Below are 25,917 nucleotides of genomic sequence, written 5' to 3'. Positions count from 1 at the left end.
AGAATACTGGCAGGCTGCATCTGCTGGCAGAGGTGCATAACTCATTGGTCCTGAGTCCATCTGTCCACAGTAAGGACAACAAAATTATCAGGTAAGTAGTAATTTCTTCTTGCAGCATCCTCTTAGTGAATGGCAGGATTTGAAAATCCCTGCTGACTGACTGCCTCTGAGATATCCATCTAAGTGGTTAGCTAGATAAAACTTAGCCAGATAACTCAGAGGTGTTCCAGGAGGCCTTTTGGGTGGAGCTAGGTTAGATGAATAAATTAGCTGGCTAACTTCAATATTCAGAGTTAGCCAGCTAACTTATCCGGCTAACTCTGGTCGTACTGGAGAGCAGTCCTATCGTTAGCTGGATAAAGTTATCCAAGTCGGATATTGAAGTTAGCTAGCTAATTTATTCGGCCTAACATCCAAACTTAGCCAGACAAATGGCCCTCTTTGTGTCTATGTGGGGAAAAAAGCCTATTAAACAAGGTCCTTAGAACTTACAATAAACCTACATAAATTCCAGATGAGACCTGTGTGTACAATTCTGGTCGCCGCATCTCAAAAAAGATATAGTTGCGACGGAGAAGGTACAGAGAAGGGCAACCAAAATGATAAAGGGGATGGAACAGCTCCCCTATGAGGAAAGGCTGAAGAGGTTAGGGCTGTTCAGCTTGGAGAAGAGACAGCTGAGGGGGGATATGATAGAGGTCTTTAAGATCATGAGAGGTCTTGAACAAGTAAATGTGAATCGGTTATTTACACTTTCAAATAATAGAAGGACTAGGGGGCATTCCATGACGTTAGCAAGTAGCACATTTAAGACTAATCGGAGAAAATTCTTTTTCACTCAACGCACAGTTAAGCTCTGGAATTTGTTGTCAGTGGATGTGGTTAGTGCAGTTAGTGTAACTGGGTTCAAAAAAGGTTTGGATAAGTTCTTGGAGGAGAAGTCCATTAACGGCTATTAATCAAGTTTAGTTAGGGAATAGCCACTGCTATTAATTGCATTAGTAGCATGGGATCTTCTTAGTGTTTGGGTAATTGCCAGGTTCTTGTGGCCTGGTTTGGCCTCTGTTGGAACAGAATGCTGGGCTTGATGGACCCTTGGTCTGACCCAGCATGGCAATTTCTTATGTTCTTATGGTCATGTCATATTATTGCATTTACAGAGTTGCTTGAGCCACCTTCTCAAAGAAATAGTGTGACATTTTAATTTATGGAAAAAGCTGATTGATTGACAGTTTTTTGTTTCCTTATTATTAAGTCTGGCAGTTTCCTCAAGCTCAATTGGAACCAGTCTTGGTTTGGCCTCAGTGCCATGAGCCTTTATTCGTAATTAGCTGTGAATTCTCTCCCTACCCCTCTGTTTTTATATCCTTTATACATTTTAAATTTTTCTCGTTCATGGTCTTGTTACCTTTACTCAAAGTCTTATTTGTTTCGTGTGTGTCTTGTCTATCTATTTTGACTAGATTGTAAACTCCAAGGAGTAGGGAGTGTCTTTTGTGTGTTTGTACATTTGGTGTGTGCTGTACAAATCATCATCATAATAATCATTTACTTGTCTTAGCCCAGCCATTGAAACAATACTCATTGGCCCAGTACTAGGACTAGTTTGGTGGGCAGACAACAAGCCCTAAATGACATGATCATGCTAACTACAGGGGCAATGGCAGAAGCAGCAGCAGAGAAATTCAGTGCAGGGCCTGTGAGCCTGTGTGCGCTCAGAGGCCATCCCCTTACTTGAGGATGATACCTTGTGGTTGAAACTAAGGGTGCATGCATACCACAGTCTGGAGAAAATCAATGACTGTGGATCCTGGCTGAGGACCATTACTATAACAGCTGAGCTAGAAAAAGTTATAAAAAGTGGGAAACTACCTTGGGTAGTTGGGATTGAAGGATTATGGTGCCATTGCTCATTAGAAGCTGGCTCTGATTGATCTGAAAGTCCAAAGAAGCAGAAAAAAAATGCTATGCCAAAAATACAATTTATTTATTCATTCAGCTTGATATACTGCCTAACATAGAGAGGATAACTTTAAAACATACACGCGTGCACCATATACACACAGTTATATGAACAGGCGCGCACATGCATTTTATATTGTGCATGCAAATGCGTGCACACTATATAATGTACATATAAATCTACCCAAGGAGCATTTTTGCGTATCTAAAAGATATGCAGCATGTATTTTCAACATAGCAGGATATGTTTTGATTTATATGGCTAAGTGCCTGTAACACGCCTATGCCTTCCCAGTTACTCAATCATACTATGGACTGCTTCTCTAACCAAATTATGGTCTATATACCATTGAATATGGTAAATAGTTTCTCAGTTACTCAGTTTATCTTGTTAATGTAAGTTACTGTACACTTTGTTCCTGTTCTATGTAAGGGCATTCCCAACTAGTTATAAGTTACATGTGAACCGATACGATGTGCAAACGGCTGTCGGTATATAAAATTCTCTAAATAAATAAATAAATAAATAAATAAAAAGACAGAAAAGTCTCAAAAAAATGCTACTTTTCCAGATAAGTAAAAGAGCTGGTTAAGTAAAAGAAAAGTGCTACTTAGCCAGATAACTACCACAACCAGATAACTAGCATTTGAAGACTTACCAGGCTATTTTTTAATCTGGCTAAGTAGCACTTTTTAAGACTTATCCGGATAAATGGCACACTTATCTGCTTAGTGCGTATTTGTGCTCCTAATTTTAATCATTTACATAAGAAAATTTAACTTGCATGTTTTCCTTAGCCCTTGGTTTTTATGCATGGAAATCATCACATTTTATAATATGCACATGGGAAGGAAATGATCATTTTTATCAATTAGTTCACCAGCTTGTCTCTCTAGTTCATCAAGACCTGCCTGGTTCTTCACCCTGAACTCCATTTAGCCCCACCCCTCACCCAGTTTGTATTTGACTATAAAGAATTTTATTCTGACTTGCACCAGAGAATTAGCAGGTGTAAACCTGTGCAGGCAACAGCCATACGCATGTCGCTTTTGCAGTTTATGAAATAGCACCTTACACATGTAAATGTTGGCCCCACCCTGGAACGCCCCTGACCTGCCCCTAGCCTGCCCCTTTTTTATATGAGCAATTTTATTCGCACATCGTTACTTGCACGTGTGTTTGAGATTTACAATATTACCCTTGCGAGATTACGTGCTATTTGCACGTGCCTCTGCTCATTGTTACGCACGCGACTCTTTTTAAAAATTCACCTTTAAATCGCAAAACTGGTTTACAATAAAAATCAAGTTATGAAATTAGCTAACTTTTGTGTTTGGGAACGTTTTCTTTTTCTTCACAGACGAGATTTATTTCATTTTAATTGTGGAGAAAGGTGTGGAAAGAGCTGGGCAAAGAAACACTGCTGCAGAATCCAATCTGAAGAGTTGTGTTAGGAAACCTTTGGCAGTCAATCACATTACAGGAATTCATCCTGCAATTTTATAGTTTACAATAAAATAAAAATAGTATGCCGGGTGCATATGTTATTATGTTGCTAATTCTTGTTATTTGAATCTGGGGTGTGGACCATAACTCACTACTGTTGCAGCTCAGTGTCATAAAGCTGTTACTGATTAATAGGGAAGCTCCATGAGAAGATAAATCCTATATAGCTTGCACATACAAGAGTTTAGTTATAGCACTGATATAATCACACTTGTTTAAAAATGACTTTTCCTATTCTCTGCCTATGGAAAAATAGTTCTTGACTATGGCCTTGAGTATATTATAATTTATTCACCCTAGTATTTGAAATTAGAGGTGGAAGAGGGACTGAAAGTTTGGGAGAAATATGCCTAAAGCCAAATGGGGAACGGATTGTTCCCTGTGCTATATGGGAAGATTCCTCCAGGACAGTCAGGAACAGCTGTGCCAAAGAGCTTTACTGATTTGACCACTGTAATTGAAAGGTTGCCACCACTGGAGAAGGTAGATGCTTTAATGGTGTGTACATTGCATTGTACCCCTTCTCCCTGAGAAGACATAATACATGTATTCATTATATATGATCTAGTGTTTTGCTTTATTATTGTAACTTACAAAGCTGATATGTTATGTATGAGAACTAGATAAATAATCACTAATTTTTCTGTTATCAGATTACTAGTAAAATTATTACTACAAAATTATAACAAGTCTTCTTGTCTAATTGGGAAAAAGAGAGACTTGTATAGAGACGGAAGGAAGCACTGCCCTGAAAGGTTTAGCCAAAAAATGGTAGCCTTCTGAAAATAACGCTAGTAAAAGAGGGAACTGAGAACGTCTATATCCAATTAATAAACAGAAGTTCAGGGCAAATGGTAAACATTGCTTATGTAGCTAGATGAACGTACCTTTTGGCAGATGATAATTAGAATCAGGCTTTTTTTTTTAAAGAGGGCACTCTACTGTTGTTGAGTGCATCCATTATTTTTTGTGAAAATTGCAGCGCACTGAGGTCTGAAAATCCTCATTCTGGAAAATAACAGACTTTGTAATGTCTCTGGTCGCTCCGCTGCTGCTCACACAAAATGGATGCACCCAGCAGCAGCAGCAGCAGCAGCAGCGTGCTCTCTTCAAGATAAGCTAGCTCACAATATGTTGTAGTCCGAACCTTAGCATTCAGCTGGCATTTCCTATTAGAAGAATCCTAGGAGCAAGCCAGTTGAGCTATCTCCATCTATGTGATCATTGCCTCTGCATGATATTTCCTTGCATTACTAAGCTAAGTCTTTTGTGAAGACATTTGATTTATGAGATTTGACTTTTCTTTAATCACCAGCTCAGATGAGAAGGCAATACAATTCATTCACCTTGAGCAATTATATCATGAACAATTACTGGCAAACCTTTCTGCTATTCAGGAGAAGTGGGGTAAGTGCACTTGCTACTCATGAGGAAAGCTATCAGAAGGATTACCGCTCAGATTACATGTTCTGTCTCTGAATAAGATTTAAAAAAAGTCATTCAAGACCTTGTACACAAACAGTGTATTTTTGTCAGACAGCCTTTCAAATATTTAGAGGGGGTGTACTTTTGTAAATGCCTGCATAGATTCAAAGGACTTTACACCAGTTTTCAAAGGGAACATATGCACATCCTTTTCCTTTGAAACTTATCCCAGGAAGACTAATCGCACACACTTATACCTGCTCAGTTATGTGGATATTTTTTTTTCAAGGAAAAATACTTGCATACTTTTGAAACTGCAAAAAGGATGCACATAAGTGTAAATCTCTCTCCAACCTTGCCCCTGGCAACGCCTGTTCTCATTTCACACGCATATTTGTACCCAGATGTAGGGCACACATTTATCTTAAAGCCCATTTCTGCCAATAAAGCTCTGTTTTATCCAAGAAAATGGCTTTGAAAATTGCTCTCTTAGGGGGTCATTTATCAAAGTGCTATATGGTGTTTTCGCATGCAAAAATGACTTTAACATGTGCAAAAGCACCATAACACATGATGCGATGCAAATAACAAAGAGGGGAGAATTTGTGGGCTCACAGTTTTGCAAATTCCTATCGCACAGCTTTACGCAAATGAAAAAGGTGTAGTTAATTAAAATTTGCGTTAAAGCTGTGCGATAGGGCTTTGCAAAACTGTGAGCCCAGCCCACTTGGCCAAAAATCCCGCCCCAATATCCACCCCTTTTTCTTATTTGTATCACACCATGCGTTATGGTGCTTTTGCATGCGTTAATGGCGTTTTTTGCATGCAAAAACGCCATTATAGCACTTTGATAAATGACCCCCTTAATTAGAGACAGTTTCATATTGGTGTAAAAAGAAACCATTTAAATGCTTTGCTCTTATTCCTTTTTGCAAATTGCTCTTTGTGGTTTTTCATTTGGTAAATACAGCATAACAGTTATTCTGTGGACGAAATAAAAACAATAATTTTATAGCTTAATGATGACATGAAAATTGGCTACAACTTGCTTCAGAGTTAAAGAGCAGATCAAATACTAATTGTCATGAAATTGCTTATTTAGGAATGAATCCTTAATGGAGTTTCACGTATAAAAATAGCATATATGTAAGTAGCATGCACATGAGTATATTCTGTTTTGCAGACGTCAAGGGTACAGGCATAATTTCATTTTCGTGCTTACTGGATTTAAAATAGGTGCTCAATGGGGCATTCTGGAGCAGGGCTCCGAAGTGCATGCAGTAGATGCTATATGTATACATTACCAAATTTGTACATTTTTACACCTGCTAATTAACTGGTGGAAGTTAATATATAAGCAGGGGTAAAACTGTTTTCTGCAGTTTTTGGGGTGAGCAATCTGTCTGGGTGTACTGGTGGGGATTCAGGGGCAGATGCTAGAGGGTCTAGGTCAACTGAAGAAGGACTGGGTGAATTGATGCAAATATCGACAGACTGGTGATTCCAAGTAAGTGCGCAAGTATTTTCAAAACTGTACATGCACGTACTTTATATTTTTATTATGCGCACATGTTATATTATTTTTGCACCTAACTGTATACATGCATATGTTTATAAAATAGGTAGAGAAAGTAAGCACTTTCATTGCATTACAAATATTTGCATATTTGGAAACATGCACGTGCATTTTTAGAGCAAAACTGCGTGGTATTTTCTAAACTGTGCAGATCCTGCCACTCAGTTGATATAATACTAGCATTGATCTGTGTGTAAATGCCGTAGCATGGTCAGGTTTAAAAGTTGGGCTCCCTGGGAACAAATGTCAAACTGTGCGTGAGTACTTTTACTTGCAGGTTTTGCACCAGTTTTCAATGAGAAAGTATGCACAAATACTGTTAGTCTGAAACTTGCTCATGAACGCTTACCACCTCCTTTCAGTGCCGGATTTAAGATTAGGATACCCAAAGGCAAAGGACTGGGGACTGGGAGAGGGAAAAGGGGAGTGGTTTGCTCCCAGAAATCAGAGAGCAGCATGGGGAGGCCTTAGTAGTGGGTGGCTTCATAACTTGGCGCCCTAGGCATGTGCCTGTGTTGTCTATGCCTAAATCCGGCCTTAACTCCTTTTTGTCTTGGTGCTTTTGTCATGGAAAACATTACATGGATAGTTGAAAATGCAATCTGCATGCAATATTTTCCTCCCCTAACTACACATGCCCTCTGGGAATGCCACCTCAAAATGCAGCTAAAAGTACACATGTATTGAGGGAGGTCGGTTTTCAAGCAGACAATTTACGTGCATAAATGGCTTTGAAAACTGGGCACCAAAGACTGGATAAACTGTGTATGCAGAGAGGTGGAGTCTGTGAGCCACACTTTAAATTCCTGTCCCAGCCTTGCACGTCATAGAAGGACTGAAGTACTCCTCTTAGCCGGCCCATATGTCATCATCAGGATCTCATCAAACCTCAGCATGATGCTGTTCTTGCCATAGCCTTACAATAAAAAAAATTAGCCATCCTTTAAAACTAATATGGATTTTGTTTATGATTAGTGTCATACCACAATATGTGCAAGCTCTAAGGACATTTTAGGGCTGAATTTTCAAAGCTTATTTGAGTACATAAAACCAGGTTTTCTGTGCATAAATTACTCCACTAAAATACACCGGGGCTTAGTCTGCGTAAAAGTGTGCATACACTGCTTCTGTGCTTACTTTTCACAAACTGTAGAGAGAGGAGGGGCCTGAAGAGTTGGGGCAGAATTAGGATTCATGCACATACATTTTTATTTTAAAAAGTATATGCATGTATTCCTTCACGCAAGTTTCCCCATCTGAAGAGCAAGTGACGTAATGGAAGTACATACTCTGCCAGTTACCCAAGCATTTTCAGAGCAAACTTACGTATATAAGTTTGCTTTGAAAATGCTTGGTAAAGTTATGCACGCAGACTTTACCATTATGTGGGCTGCTTGAAAATTGCTCTCCATTAGGGCAGTTTTCAAAAGCCATTGATGAGGTGAAAGACCTTTTTGACATTTGCCCGATCTTGCCCGCATTGAGCGGTGGTGTGCAGTTTTTCATTTTACAAATTACACACGTTGCCTTGAAGAGAGAAAAATATCTTCGGGGAAAAGCAGACGCCAGTGTCTGTGGGTTACCTTTTCCTTGGGCAGTTTGCAAGGAACTGGTGCAAAGGCCGTGGTTTCAAGTATCCGCAGACTTTGTAGGTATCTGAGCAGTTGTTAAAATTCTCCCCTTAGTCAGCCCTGCCTAGTTTGGCTAAAGTATTGTTCTGGTTGAATTTAGAGACCAAATGGAAAACTGTGATGCCCGACAAGACGCCATCTCCCAGACCTTCAGATAAAGGACTGAATAATGAAGAGCTTGAGAGGCTTCAGCACATATGTACATCACATCAAGAGTGAGTATAGATATTTACACAATGCTGACTGGTTGGAGTGGAGATAAAATAGCCCTAGTTCCCATTGAGCTGGACACCCAGAGGAGTAGGAGGAGACTGCTGGGTTAAAAATAAAACAGAATTAGCTTCTCCAATGATCAGAGCCTTGCCATGAGCCATAGAAATTCTTGTTTTCTCCATCAAATAGTTTTGCACTCCCAATATATTTAAAAAAAACAAAACCCCAAACTTCAGTTCTTTTAAAATATAGTGTTCTTGCTTACCTGTAATGGGTGTTCTCTGATGAAAGCGGTGCAACAAGCCACAAATAGTGGCTTGTTACAGTGGTCTGACTCTGCCGGAATGAAGGCTCTTTGCAAAGTGTTTTAGGAAAGCGTTCTAGCAGAAGTTTCCCATGTGCTGCCAGATCCACAGTTGCTCAGTGTTTGCTTGTTCTGTTGGAAGAGGAGGATGTATGCCAGACTGCATCTACAGCAGGATTTTGCCTCATGCCTTTTTCTTGTCTTAAAGCTTGCATTTTCTAACAAACGTACTGATACAGTAAAAACACGGGAGAGCAGGCGAATGCCCGTTCTCCTGTGCGCGCGATATAGTATCTTAATTTATTTAAATTAGGCCCGGCGGTAAAAAGAGGCGCTAGGGACACTAGTGCGTCCCTAGTGCCTTTTTGACGGAAGCGGCGGCTGTCATACCCTAGAGGAAAGGAGTGTAAAGGTTGGCGTGAGCTCTTGGTGCTGTGGCATAGTTGACACAGCCTCATAAGAGAACCTAAGAGGCCTATGCCAGCAGCTGACAAACCCACCCTGTAGCGGGGCAGACTGGAGCTTCACCTATACCAGCTGCCTCCCCTGTAGGTTGAGGCCTTGGCTACTGGCAGCTGGCGGATCCCTAAGGCAGAGACGAGCAAGAGACCAATAGCACATCAGGGTCAGGACAGGCAGAGGACAGACAGAGTCGGAGATATACCAAAGTTGGAACAGGCTGTAAACAGAGATGGTCATGTCCAGGCAGCAGGTCAAGTCCAGGTGGCAGGCAAAACATGATCAGGTCCAGGCATAACATAAGAACATAAGACTTGCCATAGTGGGTCAGGCCAAAGGTCCATCAACCCTAGTATCCTGTTTCCAATAGTGGCCAATGCAGGTCACAAGAACCTGGTAGATAGATTCCAAGCTGCTTATCCCAAGAATATGCTGTGGATTTCTGCAACTCTACCTTAATAATGGTTAATGGACGTTTCCTCCAGGAACTTGTCCAAACCTTTTTTAAATGCAGCTACACTACTAGCTTTCACCACATCCTCTGGCAACAAATTCCAGAATTGAATTATGTGTTGAGTAAAAAAATATTTTCTCTTCTTTTAAATGTATTACGTAGTAACTTCATTGTGTGTCCCCAGGTCTTTGTACTTTTTGAAAGAGTAAACAACTGATTAACGTTAACTCATTACCATCCACTCAGAAGATCAAGATCCAGAAAGTCAAGCCAAAGAAGGACAAAGACACACTGAAGATACTGGATGGGATGAGATGAGTAAGACAAAGCTGGACAAGGTGGGCTGGATGAAGGAAGCAGAAGATGAGAAGAGTAAAACAAGGCAAGGCTGGACAAGGCAAGCTGAAGATGTAGAAATCCGAGAACACTCGCAACACGCGCTGCAAAGTAGGAGACCCATTGCAGAGGCGAAGAATTACTGCGGGGCTTTGGCTTAAATAGTCCAAGAAGCTGATGTTACCTGGAGTAACATCAGCTTCTTGGACATATTATGTGTGCACCTATCGCAAGGCTGGATCGCGACAGCATGGCAGCATGCCAGCGGTGTTCCTGCCATGCTGATGCTGCTGCGCTGTGTTGGGGCCAACAGAAGAGACAATGCAGTGTGGGAGGCTGACTCCGGTGGCTTCCAGCCATGCTGAGACTGACTGGTAACAGGGGTACGTGCCGTGATTTGCAGGGCCTACCCACAGGCTGCAAATCTTAATAGTATCCCACCTCCAAAGCCCTCCCTCCCCAGTCTTCTGAGCTTGGGCTTTCTGGGAAATCTTCTGTGAATTTCTGATACAAGTTGGGGGGTTTGTATGTTGAAGGCCGGCTCCCATGAGTTTTCCTTGGGTCCATAGTTCTTCCAAGAAATAAGGTATTGTAATTGGTTCTCGACCCTTTGTTGCGACCGTCATTGCCCGACGTCTCCACCCCGCCCACCTTACCTCTGTGGCGACTCCCTCTTTGCTTGTTTGATGTTTGGCTGCCGCGGCATCATCTTTCCGCCCTCCTCCGGCGTCCCCGGACCGGCAAGACGCTGCACTCTGCCATGTTTCCCAGAAGCCTAAGGGCGCGTGCGCGGCGCAGCCCCAACTCAAGTACCAGCAGTGGCGCAAACCTCAGGGGCGTCCCCCTAAGATGACGTCAAAGTCTCTGAATTTGCTAACTAATCGCATTAGCATGGAAAGTTTCTTACGCTCCTAGCTACTCTGCCTCCTCGGACTTACCAGGGATAGCCGCTTCTCGGGGGCCTCATTTCTCTTTTGCCTTTCAGGTCGCAGTCTGGAACCGGTACTCGCTCCTCGAGGGCCCACGTTCTCAGACCTGCTTCTGAATACCACTTCTGCCAGGAAGTCATCGCTGTCTACAACACCAGTGAGTTACCATCCTTCTCTCAGAGCTTTCCCTGGAACCAGGTACTCGCTCCTCGAGGACCTAATCCATTCCAGCTCCTGGGCTGCTTCAAGAGACTATTGTGTGAGTGTTACCATCAAGGTTCTATTCCTGAACTCTGCATACCCTGCCTACTCACTATACTCAGTTTCTCTACAGCTCTGCCATCCTGGGATCGCTGTTCCAGTATCTGAGGGACTACAGCCCAGCCAGGTACTTCCAGCTCGCTCTGCCACCTCTGGTGGTTCAATATACTGTTTAATAAAAAAACTAGTGTGTGTCTGTCTCCAAACTCTGAGCCTGACCAGTGGTCCCTCTCGGGATCTTCTCCCGGGGGCGTGGTCATCTGCCACCGGCCCAAGGATCCACCCACAACTATCCCGAACAATAACACCCTTCAAGAGTCTAGAATTTCTTATACTTTGAACTGGGTATCCTCTTTAGTGGCCACTTTGGTGGTCTGGAGGGGAGATCTGCCCAACCAGGAGAGAATCGCTGGTTTTAATAGAGAGAGTGGAATACATCTTGAACCCTCAAGGATGATGGCAATCTAAGTTTGAAGGCCACAGGATCCAATTGTCTTCCAACAGGAAAGGGGCCCACGAAACATGGGACGAACTTCATGGAGGGCATCTTAAGTCTTAGGTTTCTAATGTCCAAGTGATGTCAGGATGACCAGACAGATGGGAGTTATGATCTCATTGAAGAACTTTCTTTCTGTCATAGGCATTGGGGGTACCACAGTCAACCCAGGCAGAACTGTGAATGTGGCTGCAATCATAATTTTGGCTGGATCAATGATATGCTGTGGAGCTTCCAGGGTTTCCTCAGTATCAAAAGAACGTGAGAGATCATTGGCTCAGTGATTCTTCTCTGCGGGCCCGTACCACAACTCAAAGTCAAATCGATTAAAAAAGCAACGACCAGCAGGCTTGCCTGGGATTTAATCTCTGAGCTTTCTGGGTGCTAGCAGGACATGATCTACCCAATACCCTGGAGGGCCTGATCAGCTTGGCTATATGCCTTGACCTCTGTTTCCAGGAGCAAGCCCATGAGAAAGGTAAAACTCGACATCTGATCTGGTTGGCTCCTAGCTTCCAGCATCTCGTAGTTACCAGGTAGATTCCTGAATCCAGTATTCTCCCTGAGAAGGCTATACAAGTAGATCACTTCAAATTGACTCCAGAAGAGAAACAGAGGTGCCGGTGCCTCAACCTATGGCTTACATTGTGCAGCATCGGGGCACTTCGCAAATCATTGCCCAGTTAAGCTGGGAAATTCCAGGACCTAGGTCTGGTGGGAGAGGCCACCCTAGGTCAACCTTGTACCTCTCCACAAATTCTAGTACAAGTATAACTCTCACTTGGGGACACCCATGTTGATACACAAACCTTCCTAGACACCGGCAGTAGAGGTAGCTTCATCCACGAATCATTGATACAATGTGTACTGCCAGCATTCCTGATTCCTGCGTTTCCTGTGCCTTGTCGTCCAGCCTTGTTTTCTTCAGCCATCCTTGGACAGCTTTGTCTTCTCCAGCCTTCCTTGTTCAGCCTTGACCTGCCCGTCTCATCCGATGTTTGCTGCACATCTACATCTCCCTTGCCCTGACTCTCCAGATCTTGACCTCTTCCTTGGATCTGACTTTGATTGCCTGCCGCCTAGACCCTGATCCCTTGCCTGGACCTGACCGCTCTGGTTAGCTACCTGCCCTGACCTCAGCCTGTTCCTGACTTTGTTAGTTTGCTGGCTGCTTTGACCTTGGTGTGCATTGGGACTTTAGTTACCTTCACCACTCTAGGGATCCGCCTGTCCTGCCGGCGTCAGAATCCAAGGCTCAACCTGCGGGGGAGACAGTTGGTAAAGGCAAAGCTCTAGACTGTCCCGCTACAGGGCGTGTTTGCCAGCTGCCAGCATAGGCCTCTTGGGTTCAGCCTTGAGGCTACATTAACTGCACTGTGGCACAAAGGTCTCACACACCCACTTCCCTTCACACTCTTCTGTCTTCTGGAGAGTATATCGGTAGTTCCTTCATGCTATCAGAGAACAACTGCGAAATAGCACTATGTAATTGTGCTTTTAGCCAGGCTTCCTTTTGCAACTGATTTTTAAAGAGAAACTACCTAGTAATAGTGCCTGTTTACTTTTCACCTGCTGTTTTTTGCAGGTGTTTCAGGGAGATAAAATAGCATGTAGATTTGGAAGTGAAGAAGAATGCTACATTGGTGAAACAAGCCAAATATTAAGAACAAGAATCAATCTTCTTAGACATAATGTAAAACATTACAAAGAAAAACAGAATGACAGCTCAGCAAGTGAATATTTCTCAAAAGAAGACCATTTCCTAAGAACCTAACAATCAAGATGCTTGAAAGGAACTTTAGGAGCATACAAGAATAGAAATTATTTGAAATTGGGATGATCAAACACTTTGAAACAAACACAAACGAACCTAATAATTACATCCATAGAAACATAGAAACGATGGCAGAAGTCCAAACGGCCCATCCAGTCTGTCCAGCAAGCTTTCGCACTTTTTTTTTCTCTCACATACTTATGTTTCTCTTGGCTTTTAGTAACCTTTTTTATTCTATTTCCCTTCCACCCCCGCCATTAATGTAGAGAGCAGTGTTGGAACTGCATCTAAGTGAAATAGCTTAATTAGAGGTATTAACAACTGCAATAAGCAAGCTACACCCATGCTTATCTGTTTATCCAGACTATGTAATTCAGTCCTTGTTGATTGTTGCCTGAATATAGATCCACCTTTATTCATTCCCCCCTGCTGTTGAAGCAGAGAGCCATGCTGGCTATGCATTGAAAGTGAAGTATCAGTCTTGCTCCCCTGCCATTATCAAATATATCAAATATAGGCCCTTTCAACCACAAAGATTTATTGTCTTATCCCCTCTGGCATTCTTACCACCAACCCTTTTCTTTATACGACCTAGATGACCCTGTACTATTTAAACCCAGTGTAACTGTGCTGTTTCTTCACTGATCTGATGAAAAGAGGGAGAACTTTTAAATACTTGTCACAGATGTTTTAAGTTAGTCCAATAAAAAGGTATCACCTACAACATGCTTGTTGACCCTGAATGCCATGTATGTAGGGCAAAAGAATTAGCAGGCTTTTAAAAGAATGTTCCTACAAGGCATCTGTTGTGATATGGAATCTTTCAGGGGTAATTTTGTAACATCGCGTGTAAGTTAGCCGGCAAATATACACACAAAGGTGAATTTTAAAAGCTCGATACGCACCAAGATCAGGAGATGCGCCCACCAAATTTTAAAAGCTGCCCATATGCGTGCGGATTTTCTGCTGCACGCACATCTCACTTGATTTCAAAAAGGGGTGTGGCCAAGAGATGTGTGCTCTGGTGTGTACCCAAGTCCACTGCTGCGTAACTTTACTTCTGCTATGGAGGAGGTGTAAACTGTAAAAAAAAAAAAGAAAAAAGAAATTAGCTATTTCTTTCAGCTTTAAAGAGTCTGAGGTAATTGGAGGAGTACAGGCTATCAAATCAGGGGAGTTTGTAGGACCTAGCTGTTAACTGGGCAAACTGGTGCATGAACTGGTGAAACTGGCAACAGCATGGACGCACGCCCGTTATAAAATACCCTGACTTTCGTGATAGAATTGGGATTTGTGCACCTTAAAATTGGGCGCACACAATGGCCAGGCTATTTTATGACTTGCTCACAAGTTATAAAATGGCCGTGTATCTGGGCTCACACTGACGCACATCCACCAAAGTGCACCCAAGCACCGGTTTGAAAGTTACGGTCATAAGTTACACCAGTTTGCAAAGCAGACTTATAGGCATAAATTTGCTTTGAAAGTGTTCCCAGCACTACACCACGCACACCATTACACCTGCCTATTTGGTGTGTCTAGTTTTACCAACAGAATTTATGCACTCACTTTTAAAATAAAATTTTAAAAAATCTTGTGCATAAGCCCCAGCCCTACCCAGATTCCACCCTGTATGCACGACATTTTACACCTATATTGGCCATGCAGTTTTCCAAAGGGCCATTTCTGTGGGTAAAGCACCACTTTACCCTTTAAATGCTCTTGGCAGGATTATGTTCTTGGTTTTCTTCACTACAGTGCAACTGGCTGATGGACACCTGATTTTTAACCTACAGAAAAGTATTATTCTCCTGAAATACAAAGTTATTTGAGTCTTGTAAAGGGGAGGCCATTGTACAATTGGGAATAAGAAATTGACTTTTGAGAATGTTTATAGAGAAGGACTTGGTGCTATTAAGTCAGCAGTTCTTTTATGATTTTATGATTGTAGTTTTATTAGCTAATCTACTGCTATGCATAAAATTTAGTTTGCTTTTTATACTGTCTAAATTACTGTCAATGTGCCATTAAAGCTAATTGTATTTTCTCATTGTGATGACAGTCTAAGCTACAGCTTCACCTCAAATGTTAATTTCTACTAAACATTCCTTTCTATTCCTAGGTCCCATCTGCTGGAAATAATGTGTTAAAGCTCATGGAGCGTTGTTTGCTTATTTTGGTGTTTTTTTTTTATTTTATTTACTTTTTATGATATATATTTAAAAACTGCCCCTGGCAAGCTTCACTTTTGAAAATGCATTTTCTAAGTTTGAATGTCTAATTTGAATAGGGAAGAAATAGAGCAAAAATGAGAATAAATGGGGAAAATTATAAGGGGTCAGTATTCCAGTCCATTGTTGAGACTTTTCATATTTCATAGCAAATCATCATCTAATTAAATGAAAGCTTGACAGCTGATAAAATCATGAATATTAGTTTCTTGCTAAACAGAGTAGGCGAAGCAGGTGACGCTGAATATTTTGAAGGTAATTTTCAAAGCAGCGTTCCACCTGTAGAAATGGCTTTTCACAGCCTTGCCCGCCCAATGGGTGGCTAAACAAAGAAGTCGATTTTGAAAGCGATGCACGTACAGAATTGCCCTAAGGTATACAAAACCTAATAAATAAATAAATATATGTGCACATGTGGGCCGTGCGTGAGTGGTGCAGATTTTAAAAGCCGCGATTTGTGCGTGTATATGGATCGGTGCGAGCAAAAAGTAAAAGGTGTGGAAAAGGGACGGGGGGAGGCCTGGGCATTCAGAGTGGGCCCAACAGTTAAGCCCGTAACTCTGTGTTTTAAAACCAGAGGCTGTAGCGCACGGCTGCTTGTTAGCACATAACTTTACTGCAGATCTCGAGTTTTAGGGCTTACAGTTAGGGGTCCTGGTCAACTGGGGGCAATGCAAGATGAAGAATCAAAAGGGTCTGGATGACCTTTAGATTGACTGGGCAAACTGGTAGACTAATTAGAAAAACTGGGAATGTCCTTGCATGTTTTAAAATTAGCCCAATAGTGTGTATGTTACTGTGCACATTCGCATTTACCCACAGGGAGCAGAGATGTTCCTGGGGCTGGGATTGGGGAAAGCTTTGCATTTATGCACATACTTTTACAATTTTCAAAAGTGTGAATGATACATTTTCACCCAAAAAAAACTGTCTGCACAAAATAGCAAGTGAAATTGGGTGCTGGTAGTTTTGGAGGGATCATTTTCAAAGGGAAAATCCACATATACAGGGTAATTTTCAAAAGGATTTAACGCATATAAGTAGCATATATCATAGAAAGTTTCCAAAGCTAACTTGCACGCGTAAAGTTCATTTACACACATAGGGCCAGATTTTATAATCTACACATGGGCATAGATTTGTGCGTGCAACCCGGCGTAGCCTCTAAGGCCGCTCCAAACTTTCCTTCCATCCCTCCCCCTACCTTTGGATTATTTACGCCTGCCTCTGGGTAGGCATAGGTTGCGCGCTCCGGCAGAGTGCCGGCACACGATCCCTGGGCCCAGCAGCAGTGGCGAGGCCTCTGGCCACGCCCCCGCCCCTCTCCGCCCTGCCCATTTTTTCAAACCCCGGGACATACGCGCATCCCGGGGCTTGCGTGCGTCGCCGAGCCTATGCAAAATAGGCTCGGCACGCGTAGGGTCACTTTCTCAGGGTTATGTGCCCCATAAAGCACAGTTTTAAGAGCGATTCCTTTTGAGAATTACACTGATACTTTCCCGTTGAAAACTGGTGCAAAGTATTTGGGTAATTGACTTCAGTTTTATGTGAACTGTTAGAAAATGTCCCCCTTTTGTGATGAGTGCTTATTTTGATTTTCTATTGCCTTTCGATAGGACTATTATTGCTAAAATCTTAATTAAAATTACTGGAACATATGGACAGGAGACAAATTCCATCAAAAATTTCACAGGACCATCAAATAACTAAGAGTAAAAGAAGATCATTTGCTGGTCCTCAGAAAAAATTACTGATTTTAAAGAAAAGTTAATGTTTTCAACCAATCAGCAGTTTTGAACCTTCTTTTATGCCCCCACTGACCAGCAATACACCATCTGGCCCATCCAGTCTGCCTAGTCAGAGTATTCTGTCCACACTAAGGATGCATCCACACTGTCAGGCAGATGCAAGATTTCTCTATATCCAGGACAGACTTATTTGTCTTCCTCCTTTGTACTCCATCATCCTGAGTAGCAGAGCATACAGGATCTCAACTTTTCCCATACCCAGCCCCCAAGCCATGTAATAATCTGAGTAGCCAGCTATATTAGTGTGGCCGGTGCACAACATCCAGCCTCCTAGTCCCCATACCCAGCCTGCCAGACAGATCTGGTTATGTGAATGTTGGCGTGTTTGCTAGGACTTTTAGTAATTACAGAACTTGCAGCTTGCCAGACGGACCTAGCTACTAGTTTGATTCTGTCTTCACAACCTGATCTAAAAGGTGGCCATTACTAGCAAGCCTGCTAGCTCCCCTGCATAGCCTGCCAGACAGACCTGGTGTTTCCACTCTGCCTTCTAGTTATTACGTAACTTTAGCCTGACAGACCAGACCTAGCTACTGATTAATTCTGCCATCGTAGTCTGTCGGACAACCCAGCCACGTGGATGCCTTTGCTAACACTAAGACTTCTAACTTTTCATATTCTTTGCCATACATTCTGGCAGTCCCATCATTCATCATTGACTTGGGTGAGGACTGAGCTGTGAATGCATGTCGCTAAGTCATGCTTTCTGCACTGTCCAGTTTAGCAGTTAATGATCCTCTTTGCTTATCCCATGATTTAGTTTTGTTTTGTTCAACCTAAAGTTTCTGGAGTAAAATATGTAAGTCTCTTAAGACCATGCCCAATGTTTCTAAAAATCTTCTTTTCTGTGTCTGCTCTTCAGTTGTTTGTGCTGAATCCCTGATAACCAAATTGGTTATGAGGAGGGTCAACAGCAACCCAGCTTTCTTCAAGGGGTGACTTAGTAAAAAGTGCATTCTCAAGAACAAAATCCATTTGCAACAAAAAATGTAATCTTAATTATTTTGACTGTCAATTGCATGTCAAATGTATTTTAATGGCATTGTGACATTAAAATAAACGTGCAAAAGGATAGAGGGCAGGAGAAAGGACTTTCAGATCTTTTCATGGTTAAGTCCAGTGCAGGATTACAATCCCCAAGATTTTGTAAAGAAGAGTGGGATCAGAAAGAGTCATTTCATGATGTTATTTTCGTGCTTTGTAAACCACTTTAGGTTGGACTGTGTCCAAGGAAGGCTGTATATAGAAATACAGCATCACATAACATGTTAACATTTTACCTTTTAATTATTTTTGAAATTCTTTTAGCAGTTGTGCTCGAAGGTGTCATGCAGCCATAAATAATATCACAGCTATTTGGAGCTAATGATTCATGCAGCATGCAGTGCTCTTTGAGGCACCTTTAACCACTGTATCCAATAAGAATGTTCCAGAGGAACAAATGAATGGGCTGCACAATACAACTGTGCAAATAATGTTAAATATGATTTGAAAGCAAATGGGTTCAATTTATCTAGTTAATTTAAACCCTAGATCTGGAACATGTTTCCCCCATAGAAGCCCCTTTTCATGTCCAGCTCATTCGAAACCAGGGCTGCTCTCTAGAGCCATGAGCCTTCGTTTGCAACTACCCAATTTTCCCGTTTTACAGTATTTTTCCTCCCAATTTGTTTTGTCCAGTCATTCCGGTGTGAGTACTGGGCTGGAGACCATCTACTGGGGTTTCTGTCCAGAACCCTGCAATGATGGGCCCTTAATCCAGCCTTAGGCCTTGAATCCATCCTTAAGCAATAACCCTGACTCCCTCCCCATGCCCCCAGAATTTGACAGCAGATAAAGACCACAATTCTGGCCATTTTCTCTTCCAGTCTGATCTCCATCTTTATCCTTGCTTCCCCACAACTGAAGATGCTCTCTTAAATTCTTGATACTCGTTATGCCTCCACCTTTGTCATTGGGAGGCTGTTCCATGCATTCACTACCTCTTCTGTTAAGAAATACTACCTTACATTACTCCTGTGCCTGACCCTCAGCCTCAGACTATGATCCCCCTGTTACAGAACTTTTCTTTCATTAAAAAATGCTTGTAGACCCGCAGTGTGATATTTTGAAATATATTGAATTAGATCTCTTTTCTATATGTGGTATTGAACATCTACTTACTTCAAGCTAAAGCAGTAGCCTGTTTTAGTGTTTCCAGAGATACCCAAAGCTAGGTTAATTGGTAGTGTAGAGGTCCATATTTGGCTGAGCTAGTTAGCCGGATAAACCTATCCAGCTAACTGAGGTAGGATATTCAGTAACCCAGCCACACCACTGAATATACCAGCTATCTAAAAGTTATCCAGATACATCTACGGCCCGACTAGAATTAGCCAGAGAAGCACCTCCAGTGGATGGCCCCCAGCCCAGTTCTCTCACCGGAATGACTGGACAAAACATAAGTTGGGAGGAGAAATACCATAAAATAGGGGAAAAATCTGTGCATAGCTGCAAATGAAAGCTCATGGCTCTAGAGAGCAACCCTGGTTTTGATTGAGAATATCTGAGTTAGCCAGAAAAGTTAGCCAGCTAATTCAGCAACTCCCCGTATGCCCCCCATCTCACCTACCACTTAGTGAAGTTAACTACTTAGCCAGATACCAGTAGGTATCCAGCTAAGTGGTGGCCACTAATCGCAGGCAGATATTCAGTTGCTGCCACTTAGCTGGATAAATCAACTTATCCAAGTAAGTGGCACTGATTATCTGCTTCGTAGAGTATTAGGGACAGATGTGATAAGCATTTCCCCTCACATACAAAATTAGAAAACCCTTTGGTACACCAAGCCCATATTTCATTATCTGCTTTGCATCAGTAGGAAATACTATATATATCTATACATGAGACCAGGTTTTTTAATGTTATGTTTGTCTTGTCAAAGCTGACCTTGCAATTACTGTTATGTGCATGTGCGACTTAATGATGTTACCACATGGTCCAGCTCTGCACTTTAAACTATGCCAATGCAGTGATAGTATTTCAGTGCTGGTTATGTTCCCAGGCTAAAATTAGAGCAGAATTAGAACCGATCAGGTTTGCGTGGCGGTTTTGCTATTCTTTGTTTGCAGAATATTATCACCGATAATTGTTTTTCTATTTTTGTTTTTGTTTCTCCTTCTTGATGTAGGCCGGCTGTACGTAAGCGGAAGGTAAGAAATGTTGTTTCCATTAAAAAGTATATTGGTATTTCTGAGGGAATAAGATGTGTGTTGGTGAATGGGGGTCTGGATTATTTATACAGCATAAAAATCTCAAGATTGCTGCTGCGACAGTTTCATCTCCCAACCCTGAGAAGAGTTGTCATTTCTGTTACAGCTGACGTCTGATGAAAAGTTCTTGAAATGCAAAGATTTCATGGACTTAAGGGAATCTGAAGAACTAAGGGGGAGTGCTGCCACTTCCTGCAGTTCAGGTAAGCCTCTTGCATATAAAGTTTAAACAAGAAAACATGGCAAAGTTACTTTCTGCAAAATAAATGTATTCTTAATGAAGTTGGCAGTCATGGTCAGAGATCATGAAGAGCTTTAAATACAGTACTGTTGCAGCCAAGAGCTCTTATGTATCCAAAGTAATTTAACAATATAAAGATGAGAAACTGCAATTTTACTCAAACGTTTTAACAGACACAGTCGGACCTGGAATAAGGCATTCTGATATATATCCAGATGTTAGAGCAGGCAGGTAGGTAATTGTAACTTCTGCATCAGCTGGAATGGATGTGTTTAATTCTTTGTGAAAAGAAACAGAAAACCAAAACTACAGCCAAAAGGTATAGCAAAGCTCTCCCAAAAATAATCTCTAGGAGATGTGTACCATTTGTCAGAAAGTGAAAGTAAACATCTTTGTATCTTTATTTACAGCTAACAAGAATATTTTTGCATCAACATTTAAGACCCATTTATGTAAGAGACCAACAAAAAAAAAAAATCAAAGATAAAGTAGTTAATAGGTGTTAATGAGTATGACTTTGTTATAGCAGCTCTGCAGACTTAATGCTACTGTAGACAACCAGAAGAGCGCTGACTCAGAGGGATGCAAGCCTTTCTTATAGCTGTATTTGAATTTTAGAAGTGCAAATACAACACTGATTGATCTTGTCCCTAAAGCCAGTGTGTAAAATAAAAAAATAAAAAATCTAGGGCTTTGCTTGACTATGTGGCACGTAACCAGATATAACTTCGGAGCTGACCATGGTGCATTACTGGGTAGATTTTGCAAGGCTGCCAAGGAAAAAACAAGATTTTCCCATCAAGTACATAGCAGGATACTAATACAAATTTATAAGATAATGATGCACCACGTCAGCCGCTAAAATTCTTTAAACTGTGCACTACTTTCTGGTCTTGCTGTTGCTTGACCTTGCAGTTTATATTGTGCATATGTTTGTCTTCATTTATTAACACAATTGCTGAGCAATTGTTCAATTAATAATACCCACCCAATAAGAACATTAAACTAATCCTAGTAAATAAACACCTATAAGCAACACACCGAGGGCTGACATCCGGCAACTTACATACCTGACTTAGTCCTTTCTATTGCCAGCAATGTGGTTGAGTTTGCCTCTCTTCTGAACAAGAAGGTTCCTCAGTTTTGTTTGAGGAGGGGGCTGAAAGACAAGCTAGTCTCAGACGGCTTCTTCCCCCAAATCAGGTCCCTAGACCCTACAGTGTGGATGGTGAGAAGGTGGTGTTTGATTCCCTGGATTGGCCTGATGCCTCTAGGAAAGCTTGCACTAGGAAATCTTATGGCTTCTAGTGGGGCAGGCTTAGAGTCCGATATTAGGGAAAGGCCTTAGAACTTTGTTCCTGTTCCACACAAAAACTGTTTCAGTATTTTTCACATTTTTGAGTCCAGTCTCAAGATTAACTCTGCTAGGCTTCACCTCGGTGCAGGTGGCGCTTATCACTTTATTTTACTTTGTCATACTTAATATTCTGCTTCATCCCAAAGCGGATCATAATGAACATTAAAATGTCGGACACTGATTTTCTTCAGGATTCTCAATTGAAGGTTACTTCCAGGGCCACATTGTTGGTAGTTTTTGCTTTTGAACTTGATACGATTTGGACTTTAAGAATGTTTTTTTCATGCTAAGCAGATTATGTTTCTAGGTCATAGGGTAGCAATGTTTCCTGATGTAGCTAAATCTATGCAATCTAGAGGTAAATTTTCTGAGCAAAAAGCAGGAGGTGGTCTCCTTGGGGGGGGGGGGGGGGGGCCAAACAGGTTGTTATGCTGAGGCTTGTAAACCCTTGGGCCGACGGGAGGATGGTATACCTTAGGAGGTGGATCGGTAGGTTCTCCCGTCGGGTGGCGAGGCAGGGATAAAAAAAAAAAAAAAGAGAATAGGGCCTTGGAACAGCAGGAAAAGCAAAAAAAAAAACCAAACCAGAAATGAGCAGAGAGCTTTGGTGGAGGCTTCTGATCTTCCAGAACAGCTAGCATGGGGTGACTGACTAGCGTGATAGTGAAGCGGCAACAGCATGCCAGAACTCCAGTCAGGAGCCACCGAGCAGAAGAGGAACCGGAGCCTAGGATTGAGGCCCAACTTGAGGGAGGGGATGGAAACATGGCCCGAGGACCCTTCGAGGAAGCAAAGGAGGTTCAGTAAGTGAGGGAGGCTGTCTGGAAAGAGTTGGAAATGCTCCTAGCTGCAGTATAAAAAACAGTTCTCTCTCTTCTGCGACTATGCCAGCCGCCAAAAAAACGGCAGGCAGCTGATTGGTGTGATGCCAGTACTGCTGATTGGCTACTGTGCGTCTCTCCTTACCAGATCCTTCCGGCTCAGTTTTGCAACTGTTTTTCATTGCTGGCGGCCCCCTGGAAGCTCGTTCACACCCCTCCGGGGGGGGGGGGGGGGGAATGCACTCCCCCTCCCCGTTTGCGCACCCCTGTTGCACAGCATCAGGGTTTTTTCCTCAACCTAGGCTGCAAATGAAAAGAGGAGTCGTCTTCGTATATTGGAAAAACCTCCCGCAACATGTCTCCATTCTGTTGCTAATTTTGAGGTTTTCACAATCTCTGGGAGGAGTGGGGTGGTTTTGTCTAATTTACAGCTCTCCCACTTTTCTGAAAGCATATCTGTCCACCTTGATTGATGTAATATTATCTTTTAATACTGATTATGAAGACTCTTATAGTTTTAGGAAATTTTAATGTACATGTCAATGTGAGTCCACTGTTGGATAGTTGTGAAACTATCTTAAGGTCTAGGTTTGTTTTAGGATGGTCACAAATTATTCAGCAAGCCACACATAAGTATGGTCACACCCCTGATCTTTTGTTTATGAGAAATGAGTCACTCTGTCTTGGTAACTATAACGTGACACGTGCAGAGGTTCCATGGTCAGACTATTATCTGATTAAATGGAAAACTGTTGTCTGACCATTGATAACCCTTTAAAACTTCCAGTCAGGGTCAAATGCAAAATTATTTTGAATTTGAGGCTCTTTGCAAGATATGGATCCCTAGGTTAATTGATATGTTGTTTGATTTCCCCACTCAAGGAAGTGACAATCAAAAGGCAATACAAAGCTCCATGGTTTGATAGTGATCTTTTAGCAGAGAAACAGTAGCTGCATCCTGCTGAATAATCAGTGGTGCAAATTGAAATTACCTTAAGACTCGCTGTTGTACATGGATTTGTTGAAAGGATTTAGATGTCTTGAAGAGATGCTGTTTTTCAAAGTGTGTACAGGCTGCTCCAAATAGTGCACAAGAACTTTCATATCGGGGCTGATGGAATGAAACCCGTGCTAAAACTGTAGTGAAATTTTAGCGTATGTTTTATTTAATGTGCCTGTTAAAAACAGGGGTCCCCAGGGGATGCAGTAAGCTTATGGGATGCAAATGGAGCAGGAATAAAAAAAAGCACGCTCAATGAAAAAAATGTACTAAAATGTGAGGTCACCTGAAAAATCCACACCAATGCAGAAAAATGGTTTAAAATGCTTTAAAACAGGAGTAAGGAGGTAGGTGCTTGAATTTGGCAGGAGTGTGATCAAGATTGCCACTGAGCATCCCAACTTGAGCAGAATCTTGCATGCCAGGCCATTTGGGCAAGGCATGCCAAATGAAATCAAAGGGTAAGCTATCTAGGGAAGCTACCTTCAGCAGAAATATGCACTTTGGTGCTGTGCATCCCTAATGGTTGTAGTTACCCATTCCAGATAACTTATCCTTTCCTTATGTAGCTGCCTTCCCTAGAGAGCTTATTCTTTTGTTTTACTTGCCATTCCATGTCAAAATGGACTTGAAGGAGAGAAGTTGGAATGCACAGCACCAATCACACAGTCAATGCCATTTTGGCAAGGAATGGCACGTAAAATCAAAGCATAAGCTCTCTGGGGTAGGCGCTTTTAGCTCAACAGTATACACTTTGGCACTGTGCATCCAACTTTGACATCCTGTTCATTTGCAGGTTTCCCTTCCTCAGAGAATTTTATGCTTTTGTGTTAAGCTAACTGTTGGTGCCCATTCCTGAGAGCTTATACTTTGAGCTTACTTGCAATTCCTTGCCAAAATGGCCTAGATACCAAAATGTGCTTTCTGGAGTGAGCACATAGGTAGCCAAATAGAGTGTAAGCTCCCTGGGATGGGCATCTACAATTAAACAATGTGCCAAAGTGTACTGTTCAGCTGTAGGTGTCTGCCCTGAGAGTTTACTGGAAATTAAACTCCTTGGTCCAAGGTGGCATAAACCCACATTTCTGGTGACTAAGGTTATTCTGCTGCTGTGTCCAGTGTGATAGAAGCTGCTAGACACTACCACAATGGGTACTGCATTAGTATAACATGGCCACCAGAAATGTGAGTTACGTTTTACCCCTACTCTGACCCAGGTCTTAAATTTCCAGCATTAAGAAAATGTTCTTTAAGCTATCTGCCCTTTAATGCAGCTCCCTGCATTGCTGGAAAACAGCAAATGCCTTCTTTTATATGGGGTTTGCATGCACTCACACTAAGCAATACCACAGGTTTCTTTTTTTTTCAGCGCTAAAACCCATATTACATACCTGAGTACGGTTAGCACTGAAAAAGTAATGCTAAAACATGAGTAAAAACCCATGGTATACTCAGCACGGCTTTTTACATCAGCTCCATTGTGAAGTATCTGACATCTGTAGAAGCTAAGGGGTAGGTAAATGCATCCTGCAATGTTGAAGCTTTTGGCCAGTGTTTCTTTGATAAGATTCATGAGCTTATAGTATAGTTTACTTTAAATGTGGCGCCTACCTCTGATTTAGTTTTTGACCCCTGTGGGAACGTGGATCAATTTAAGATGGTATTGTGGAGATCCTGGGCTGTGGCTTAGGGCCAGGGCCAGTGCAAGGTTATTAGGCGCCCTAGGCGAACCTTCTGCCTTGCGCCCACTCCCCCCCCACCCCCCCCCCCCCCCAGATTCTGCCCCAACTCCTACTTCATTCGCATCCGCCGAATATGTGCTTCTCTGGGCCGCGAGCAGGATGGGCACTGCTCACTGCCCACCGAATCTCTGCTCCTCTT

The 25,917-nt window shown here is 42.1% G+C and overlaps 1 protein-coding gene across 1 annotated transcript in view; it reads left to right on the top strand.

Annotated features, from left to right (window-relative positions):
* Positions 1-25,917, top strand: part of LOC115082071 (consortin-like) — a 142,900-nt gene that overhangs the window by 12,049 nt on the left and 104,934 nt on the right. Inside the window, exons 2-5 of the mRNA XM_029586337.1 lie at positions 4,790-4,876; positions 8,202-8,316; positions 20,536-20,557; positions 20,724-20,820. Coding sequence (XP_029442197.1) covers positions 8,222-8,316; positions 20,536-20,557; positions 20,724-20,820 — 214 coding nt within the window. The 5' untranslated portion in view covers positions 4,790-4,876; positions 8,202-8,221. The remainder of the gene's footprint in view (positions 1-4,789; positions 4,877-8,201; positions 8,317-20,535; positions 20,558-20,723; positions 20,821-25,917) is intronic.

The sequence above is a fragment of the Rhinatrema bivittatum genome, unplaced genomic scaffold, assembly GCF_901001135.1.
Source record: "Rhinatrema bivittatum unplaced genomic scaffold, aRhiBiv1.1, whole genome shotgun sequence".
NCBI lineage: Eukaryota > Metazoa > Chordata > Amphibia > Gymnophiona > Rhinatrematidae > Rhinatrema > Rhinatrema bivittatum.
The sequence above is the reverse complement of the archived record's forward strand: the minus strand, read 5'-3'. Positions and strand labels throughout refer to the sequence as shown.